The sequence below is a fragment of the Olea europaea genome, chromosome 8 (genome assembly GCF_002742605.1).
Source record: "Olea europaea var. sylvestris chromosome 8, O_europaea_v1, whole genome shotgun sequence".
Classification (NCBI taxonomy): Eukaryota; Viridiplantae; Streptophyta; class Magnoliopsida; order Lamiales; family Oleaceae; genus Olea; species Olea europaea.
Window position 1 is genome coordinate 15816910 of NC_036244.1, and position 10633 is coordinate 15827542.

At 35.6% G+C, this 10633-nt stretch overlaps 1 protein-coding gene across 3 annotated transcripts in view; it reads right to left on the reverse strand.

The window, feature by feature from the left end:
• The window catches only part of LOC111398959 (phosphoenolpyruvate carboxylase 4-like), a 25481-nt gene extending 20377 nt beyond the window's left edge, over window positions 1–5104 (reverse strand). For 2 of the 3 annotated variants that reach the window (XM_023026140.1, XM_023026139.1), the window contains exons 1-2: window positions 4784–5103; window positions 503–666 (exon numbers count right to left, since the gene is read on the reverse strand). In XM_023026140.1, the coding sequence (XP_022881908.1) occupies window positions 503–666; window positions 4784–4939 (320 nt within the window). In that variant the 5' untranslated portion in view covers window positions 4940–5103. Of the gene's footprint in view, window positions 1–502; window positions 667–4783 lie in introns of all 3 variants that reach the window. The other variant, XM_023026141.1, reaches the window with a different exon arrangement.
• Between the last annotated feature and the right edge of the window lie 5529 nt (window positions 5105–10633).

A 10633-nucleotide genomic window follows, 5' to 3' on the forward strand; every position in this document is an offset into this window, starting at 1 on the left:
ATGAAAATGGGAAACAAACATGCTCTCAAGATGACCATGCACTCCAACAATCATTGAATTTGAATAAAAACTGTTGATGAACCCTGAAAGCTTAATAGCGTAAATCTATCCTTAAGATATATGCCTTGGACAAAATATTAACCCAAAAGCCTAAAATTCAGGCCCTATGAATATATTTAATCTTCAATTGTTATTCTTCTGATATGAGAAAATACTTTGAACTTTCTCCCACCTCTTCCCCTGGGATGCTCTACTTAAATTAATGACTATAATAGAGAAACTCTTACTTCTCACAATTATAATTCATTCGTTTAAAGGCAGCATTATTCTGCAATTCCAAATAATCTTAAAACATAATAATAACTATTTCAGCCTGAATGTTGCCATAAGACTGAACCTAAGTTCATCTCTCTTTCAAATCACAAGGTAACTTAACCCATGTAAAAAGAGAGGAACAAAAAATTGTAACTATATCCCGACAAGGACAAAAAAATCTATTTACCTGTGATGAGTTTCTGCAATTCCTGTCAAATTTAGATAATGGCTGAATGCTCGAGCAAGTGACAAGGCTTCCTCTAATGTCATTTTTGATAACTCTGCAGCCAGTTGTTTCTCAAGCAGCTCTGCTGTGTCTTCAATTCCTGCCGCCCTCATGTTGCATGCACTCTACAACTCATATATTTGTCCATACATCAGTACATTTTTTTTATTTTTGAATTACCATATATTAGTAGTTATATTCACCATGAACCCACTAAATCAAAATAATACTGCATTTTTTATTTGCGAGAGGAAATTAACATTAGGACATCAAGAAGGTACTTTCAGTAATGCATTCTAGAAAAGTATCATGATTAAGAGCTTGTTTGAACCTCATTTTTTGCTTAGAATGCATTTTAGAATAGTATTTTGATGGAAAATGTGTAGTTAAAATATAAGAAAAAGTTTTGAGTTTGAGCGGCCAGGACATCCCAAGCATCTGCACTTCAATTACTTAGGAATAAGGGCTTGATTCAAGTTCAAGGAGTCAAAAAATTACAATCTACCTGTGATAATTGTCAGTTAGGCAAATTGAGCAAAATGCCTTTTTATTGTTCCGAAAACTCAAACTCAAATATTTTTAATAAAGTCCACTGTGATTTGTGGGGGTCTAGCACCTATTTTATCTCTTGGAAAATTTCGCTATTATACGTGTCTAGTAGATGATTTCTCACATTATACTTGGATAATACCTCTCAAAACTACAGCTGATTTTTCCAATGCTTATTTGGCGTTTGAACATTATGTAGTATGATAGTTTGATACAAAAATAAAAATCTTTCACTCCGACGGAGGTGGTGAATTTGTTAATTCAAGAATCATTTCTCATTTCCAAGAGCAGGGAATAGTTCATCAAATTTCTTGTCCTTACACTCAGAACAAACTGGTATGATTGAGCATCGCCATAGAATAATTCGTAAGCTAGGTATGACCATGCTACTTCATTGTGGTGCACCTCTATACTTATGGTTGGAAGCTTTTACTACTGCAATTTTTTTAACTAAATCGACTTCCATGTTTTGCTATTAATTTTGATACTCCTTACTTTAAGTTGCATGGTATTCATCCTTCTTACTCTTTCTTGTGAGTATTTGGTTCTGAATGTTTTCCATACGCTTGGGACACATGCACAAACAAATTTAATCTTGAAACACTAACTTGTGTCTTTGTAGGGTATAGTAACAGGCACAAAGTATACAAATGCTTTCACCCATCTAGTCAAAGGATGTTCATCTCTCAACATATAGTCTTCTCTTACACCAGTTTTCCATTTCAAAAGTCACAAGAATGCACTGGAATTTCCTCAAATCAATGGATTGGCATTTTTTACACATGGATTATCTTACCTCTTCAACAAGCTAACTCGCAGATGTTGTCTATCAAAGTTAATAATGCTGATTCTTCATCCACTCAACTGCCCAGTTTGGTACCTCAAGATGTCTCAATGAATACAGCTACTCGACATTCACTTTCCCAAATGCCAGCTGCAGTCACAACTTCCCCAAATAGTTCTTTGTTTAGTATGAATAAAGCCCAATTCCACCGGCGTCTCCTACACTTGAAACTCAAACAGCAAGCCCTCTTGAAGACATTGCAATGTGCTCGGCTGAGACCCCAGGTTCCTCTTCTCCTTGAGATTTATTCTCTACTTCTATGTCACCTAATTCTCATTCTCCTCACACATACAAACTCTTTGTGCATTCCCAGGCCCAAGATTAGGACTTTGAGACTGTTGAAGTTCTGCATCCACTTGAGCCTCAAAGCACTTTAACCTCTGAGCCTACTCATAGCATGATGACTTGATCGCAACTTGGGATTCACAAACCAAACCTGAAGTATGCTTTGACTGTAGTTAGCCAAGATATTCTGAGAGAACCCCACAGTCAAAGCTGCTCTCAATCATATTGAATGGATGACTGCAATGGAAGAAGAGATGGTTGCTCTGCACCATAATCATACCTAGAAACTTGTCCCTTGTGAGCCTACTATGCATGTTATTGGTTCCAAATGGGTCCTTAAGCCTAAACTAAAGCCAGATGGTATCTTGATCAACTTAAAGAGCATGTGGTTGCCAAGGGCAACCATCAACTTGACACATTCTCTCCCGCAATCAAGCCAGGCACAAGCTGCCTTGTCATCAACCTTGCACTTGTTCGACATTGGAGCATTCGTCAATTGGACGTTAAAAATGCGTTTCTTCATGGTCTTATCTCTGAAGATATTTATATGAAACAACCACCAGGAATGGCTGACCCTACATTCCCAAATCATGTGTGAAAGCTACAACAGGCACTTTATGACTTGAAAGAAGCCCTAAGAGTTTGGTCTGATCATTTTAATTCTTTTCTAATTAAGCATGGTTTCCTTTGTAGCTTAGCTGATCCATCCCTCTTTATCTTACACACTCCCTATGGAACTTTATTCTCTTATTGTTCGTCGATGATATGCTTCTTACAGGCTCAAACCCACAGCTTTTAGATGATTTCATACAGACTTTGCACACTGAATTTGCAATGAAGGATCTCGGTTCCATTCATCACTTCCTTGGTATTTAGATCACATTAACTTCGAATAAGCTGTAATCTATCACAATCTCACCATATTGTCGCGATTCTTGAAAGAACACAAACGGTTGATTGCATGCCTATGAGCACCCCTAGAGGCAAAAACCAAGGGTCTTACTAATACCACTCCCCTCGAAGATCCAAGCTTCTATCGAAGTCTCACTAGGGCCCTACAATACCTCACACTTACTAGCCCTGATATCTCTCATAGTGTTAATTTTTCATCACAGTTCATGCAAACTCCCACCATTCCACTTCCGAAAATGGTGCGTCGCATCTTGCAATACATCAAAGGCACATCCATCTAGGTTTTAACTTTACTTCCTGCACTACACTTGATCTATGTGCTCTCTCTGATGCAGATTGGCAGGCTATCTTACTACTCGACGCACTATCAAAGGCTATTGTACCTTCCTTGGCCATAATCTCATTTCTCGGTATGAAAAAAAATAAATCTCTAGATCCACTACAGAAGCTGAAAATAGGGCAACGGCCCACACCACTGCTGAAGTAACATGGCTGACCTTCCTTCTCAAAGACATTCGAGTTGCCATGCCACGTCCTCCTGTACTGTTTTGTGATAATCTCAACGCTCTCCACATGACTGTAAATCCAGTCTTCCATGCCCGCAACAAACACATCGAATTAAACTATCAGTTCGTGCGTGAAAAGGTTGAACTTGGTCTTCTTGTTTCTCGGCAGATCTCCACTACTCACCAAGTTGCTGACCTATTTACCAAGCCCATGTAAAAAGCTACCCTTATTGATTTTCGAAACAAGCTTAGCCTCCAGCCTCAGCTCTGTTTGCGGGAGGGTATTAAAGCAAAGCAACAAGAGGATAAAGCAGCAACGGCAAAATCTGTAGAGATTTTTGAGGAATAGGAAAGTGTATATTACAGCTCTTTCTCTACCAAGTGATAATCGATAGCTCGATACAATGAATATTCCATGAAGATCTAAATTTATATTCAAGGTGAATCAAGGCGAGAATGAGTGGATTGAATGCATTTGGCCCATTCAATCAGATCATATGATGGAAATTTACCAGACTATATGATAGAGATTTACTAATTCCTCCTAAAATCTTTTTGTGCAATTATCCTCTTACCATTAATGTTGTGTATAGCTTAGCATATTTATGACAGTGTAATTTGGTTCCTGCACCAATGTTGAGACTGAATACAACAAACATAATTCTTCAATTACAAATCAAAATATCTTTTGTATCAAGCTAAAAGTGTGCACTTATAGTCTAATAAATTATAATATCGATGGAAAAGACCCAGTAAGGACCCATATGCCTAGGTGTACATGAACACACTTAAAGAAAATCAATAAGTGATTTCTGCATTTGATAGGCATACAGCTTATGCATATATGTAAATTTGAAGATGAAAGAAAGCCAGATAGTTTGAAATAAGAGTCAAAAGCAAAAAATTATCACTGGATGAACTTTTAATACAAATTAAGATTGATAACATTATCCACGTAAATACAAGTATACAACATTCTCACGGGAAAAAAAGAAGGAACACTGATGCAACAAAATGCACTCTGAATAGACCACATGCATATTAAAACAGATATGCGAAAATTCTGCAAATAAAAAAAACCCAGTAGAGTGTATCTCTAACATAACCAAGAGTCAGCGTCGAAAATAAAAAACAATCCGAAGAAACCTGAGCGAGGACTCTGGTCCTTTCAACTTTCTCCATGAATTGGGTCCCAACTTCTCTCTGAAACGCATCATTAAGAAGGCTCCCCAGTAATCGACAGTCATCTTCAAACCCCTGAAACGAAATTTCCTCAGCTATATCATCTGTTATATCCGTCATTCTTGCACGTATATGCTTACAAATACTGACGTATTGATGAAATCTCAAAGCTGATTTTAGCTTCTTTGAGTGAGTGGAGATGAATGTGTTTGATTGAATAGTAAAAATGGGGGCTGAGATATTTTCACGGGAAGAGAAAGAAGAAGGATAGTGACAGGTGTCAATTGCAGCGTGAATCAAGGGACATTTTTTGTTTTTAGCTAGTAACAGTACTAATAGTACAGTTATGTGTCTCAGGTGGGGTATTATTTATTTATTTATTTATTATTATCATTATTATTGTGTAAATATATTTTTTTATTGCTCCTAACAATTGGATTAAGTATTTTAATCTACTTAATTAGCTTATAGATAATACAAATTACATTGATTAAAGACTTGTTGGGCAGAAACTTCTAAAAAGGTATTCTATTTGTACCTGGAATCGAGTGAGAATATTCAAAATTGATTCTCCGGGGAAACGGTGTTTAGGTTATCCACTCCTCATATATTCCCACGAAAAAGGAGGAAATCTTATAGTGTGATGTGGGTGGTCCACTTAATTATATTTCCATGAAAAGTTATAATGGTGTCAAGAATAAGTGCTTCTTTGGCAAGAATTTTAATAATTGATTTTTGAACATTAGAGATAAAATGAGTTCTATTTGTGAGAGAAAAATTAAAAAATGAAGGCTGAAATAGTGAAATAACGATCAAAAAATTAATTTTAATTGAATTAAAATCTCTACCAAACAAACTCTAAAAGAATTTTGAACAAGACTAGTGTTTCATGGTACATTGAGCTCTTGTATAAGCTCCATTCTTTTGATAAAAATGAATATTTGAATAGTGTATTAATGAGAAATGTGTAGTTAAAAAATAAGAAAAAGTTTTAGATTTACGTGTAATATTATTTTATTAAAGAATATGTGATTAAAATTATATCAAAACATTGTTTAAAAATGTATTTTTTTTTCGAAGAATGAAAATCAAACAGGGGCTTAATTTGCACCACCTTAATCCAAGGATACGTAACCTTGTGTGATACTTACATCGATGTTTAATTTTTAATTTCAAATGTATGAGAAATTAACTCGATTATCATTTTTTATTACTTAAATCTAATTGTAAAATTTTTGTTTAAATTGAAAACTCATTTATGGCTCAAGAACGATCCCCTCATTTCACATTGCACGTGTATACGATTTCAACCTTGTTGATGGTCAAAAATATGTAGCACTTTTAGATCAACTTTAAAGAATTTTTTTGACAGAATAACAATAATGCTCGCTGGAATTTAAAATTATAGTAGGGGTAATTAGTACAAAACGTCCATACTTTTCGATATTTTTGTGGAAAGCGTCCCTACCTTTCGTTTTTTGGCAGATTACACCCTCACCTTTACCTTTTTTGCTCAAAACGTCCTTCTGTCAACTCTCCGTTAAAATGTTCCTTTAAATCAAAAGGTAATTAGCACAAAAGGTCCCTTCCTTTCAATATTATTGTGCAAAACGTCTTTAACTTTTATTTTTTGGCATAATTAGCACAAAAGGTCCCTACCTTTCAATGTTATTGTGCAAAACGTCCATACCTTTAATTTTTTTGCATTTTCATCCCTATTTTTCACCTTTCATTGCCAAAAAGGTCCTTTTCATCCATTTTTTTAATAAAATGACGATTTTACCCTCCTATTCAAATAAAACAAAAAGAAAAGATGAATAACCAACTGCAATCATATTTTTAAAAAATTACAAAGAAATCATAAATTCCCAACCATCACCACTTTCACAACCTATCAAGCTATCAACTATAAATCAACATAATAACACATTTTTGCCACCATTCCCACCAGACTCTGCCACCGTAAATGTGGTTGTTTTGGACAGATTAGTGACCAATACTATGGAGGAGGATATTGGGAAGAGTGAGGTGAGGCTGGTGGTGGTGGAGTCCGATAGGTGCTGTGGCCGAAAGGTAGTGCTATATGGATCTATAGGTGGTGGCTTGGTGGGGTTATGAAAGTGACGGTAGTGGAAAGTTTAGAATTTATTTGTAATGTTTTGAAAGATTTAGGACTATAATTACAATTAATTAATTATTTTTCTTTTCTTTTCTTTTTATTTTATTTGAATAGGAGGGTAAAATCGTCATTTTATTGAAAAAATGGATGAGAAGGACCTTTTTCGCAATGAAAGGTGAAAAGTAGGGGTGAAAATGATAAAAAATGAAAGGTAGGGACGTTTTGCACAATAACATTGAAAGATAGGGACCTTTTGTGCTAATTATGCAAAAAAAAATGAAAGGTATGGATGTTTTGCACAATAATATTGAAAGGTAGGGACATTTTGTGCTAATTACCTTTTAATTTAATGGAACATTTTAACGGAGAGTTGATAGAAGGACGTTTTGCGCAAAAAAAGGTAAATGTGAGAGTGTAATCCTCCAAAAAACGAAAGGTATGGACGTTTTTCACAAAAATATCGAAAGGTATGGACGTTTTGTGCTAATTACCCTTATAGTAGTATTACAGAATACTTACTTCCCTAGCATTCAAAAATTGAACCACTGGCTTCTCAAATAAACCAACAGATTTGCGGACTCGTCCTTCATCAACAAACCATTGATTTAGCTAGACCAATTTCGTTGATGTTTTCCCTCTTATATGGGCTGCAAGAGACGGAAACTTGTATACGTAGTCTTGTCAAGTTACAATGTCTGGCTTAGTGGTACGTTCCATCGCCCTATTTGGAGAGATATTGTTGGTAGGAGTTTGGCGACGAAGAGTTAATATGATGCAGTTTATACCTTAGATCATCATTATTCTCCTTGATTGGCTGCAATAGATAGTGCTGACGTCATAACTCTGATATTTTTTATCAAGAAAAAAGTACAATTGGATAAGAAGTGAAAAAAGATTGGATCTTGTGTGCCGACTGCCAAACAAGATCCGATTAATTTAGCGTACAAAAGAAAGTTGCCAAGAAGATTGGATCGCACAATACTAAAATATATGCATTTTTTTATTTGTTTACTAAGGCAAAGATCTAGCGAAAAGGTGGAGTCAATTTCTTACTCAATGATCGTAGATTATCTCGAGTCAGATTGAATAATTATTTGCTGTAGACCTAGCTTATGGGCCTTCTCAAGTCCTTTCAAGGGAATTTATGACTGATGCTCATACATTTTTCAATGATATAGTTAACAAAATTTGAATTAGAACATAAAGAAACATCGCCTAAGTAGACATTTGGAAAATTTTCAATGTGTCAAGGACCTGACTGATATCGGGAGACCTGCTAATATTGCCTGAGTAGACTGGACTAAACCATGAAATATTACTACTTGTGTTAAAGGGAAAAGTGTTAACAAGAATGCAAGACCAACAATTGAGCTTCTATGCAAACTTCAGGCCCATTGTAGAACTGGCAGTAGGAAAAATAAGCCATCTCCTCCTCCGTGAGTATAGAGAAGAGAAAGAATGGTGGGAATCATTGGAGGTGCCTTCCAGTATTCGCAAGCTAGTCCACAACCTTATTGCCTAATTTTCTCCACATAAGCAGAATACGTATTTAAACCCGTAGTCGAAGCTTTTGTCTCAGCAACAAGGATGGGGCAAGTTTCATTGAAGTTATAGAATCCCCAAAGAATGTCTTTCAGATTCTTTTCAAGAGCGCCATCAGTGATCAATTTACTCCAACCTAGCTTCTTGTGGCTTCTTCCAGTAAACCTTGCTCTATTCATACTTCCCTCCTTCGATTTTCTCATAGTATTACACATCATGGTATCATCTCCACTCTTTTAACAACCCTCCTAGTATTTCAGCTTTGTTTCTTTCAATCCATAGTTACCAAAATACGAGCATCCTCCAATGTGGATGGCTGCCTTGGCATGGTTAAGACCATCATGTTGGTAGAAATGTTTCTACACATCCAATGCCACTTTGCCTTTCACGAAAACATGTTGAACGATGGGAAGGCAAGGACTAAATTTTTCCGAATAATTTCATCTATAGACGGCAAATTATTCCACAATCTCCAAGAAAAAATAGACATTTTGGTGGGATAGGTGAGTGTCGTAAAAGTTTGTAGGAGGCTTGAATAATATCCCTTTTGCCTTAAAATATTTATGTAAGATTGACAGGAAAATATATATTTATTTTGCAAATTTCCCTATTTTTTATTAGGTCAATGCATTGTGAATTCATTCTGCAGTGAACATATATTGGCTGTTTGCTAGTAAGAAATATCAAGGATAAGATCTCGTAGGTGTGTTTCCAATCTATACTAAGTGTTTCCAATCTATACTAAGTATGAGCTTAAAATGTTAGTAATTTGATTTACACCAATTACATGCAGATCAATAAATTCGGATCTTTTGAATAATATTCACAAATTAAATTATAACGAGGAAAACAAAACGTACATTTGTTCTCCATTGTCTAAAATTTCACGAGCGCCGGTGATTGCAAGCACACATTTCTCTTCCATACCCTTATTTTATTGCATATTAGAATGATGAAAATAATATACACATCAATGGGTGGAGAGAGGACTTGTTCTTCTCTTTATATATATATATAATAAGATTATGTCCATGTTTAGCATTCATTTTTAAAATTCATTTTCGACCATATATTTATGGGATTCACAACTTATATAAATTTTTCAATCACGTATTCCATCAATTTTTATCAAATTTACTACAAATCTGATTATGGCCAGAGCCAGCAATATTGTTCAATGTGAGCTTCACCTTATTCTACCGAATCGCCAATTGAAGGCATCAATGTCAAGAACTCGAGGGGGCTGAGGCAAAAGACGAGAGTGATAGGCCAATAAACGAGAGACCTTCTAGCTTCTTCACCTCCTTCTTTGGCCAAATCGCTAATGGAAGGCAGTGTCAAGGACTCAAAGTCGAGAAGGAGACCGTGAGAAGCTGAGAGAAAAATTCAAAGTCTCATATGGTTGTTTCAGGTTTGGATTTGGGAATGGGTGAGAGTTGAGATGCTATTGAAAGGCTTGACTAGGTTTGAAAGAAGAATCCAGGTATTTTCAAATCGTGATCTAAAGAGAGTCCTAGTTGCCCCTTGAAGTCAAGGTAAACTAATTCCATGCCATCTCTTTCTTACTTTAGAGCAAGGGAAGAAGTGCTCTCTATAGCCTTCATTTACTATGTGTTAACTAAAGTGCGAGATAGTCACTCTATTAGCTATTGCACTCAACCTCACCTCCTAGGGAGAGAGAGCGAGGCAGCCAGGTGTAAGTGTTATGCCCTAAATCCAATCGATTTAGGTTATAAACACTTTTAATATGTTTAATGCATTTAATTTTGGCAAGATTTATTATTTATTTAAATTAGTTTTATGATAAATAATGTTAAATAATAGAGTTCGAAGATTCAAGTTTAAGTGATTTGTTAATTACAAGAAGTTGTGATTGTAAGATACAAATTACGTATGATTGGATCTTGAACAAACCGTGGTCGTAAGTAATAACGAGATTCGGATATCGTTAATACAGATAGACCATCAGGTGTGACACTTCTTACTTGTGAAGTAAGTAGCTGATCTCACGAACTAAAATGTGGTGACACTTAAATGAACACGTGGATGTTTTGTTATAGAACAAAACATTGGAGACCCGCTAAGAGATTCGACATGGATAACTATCTGAGTGTCAGTGGTTAATCTCTAACGTTCAGTAGTGGAATTGGTCC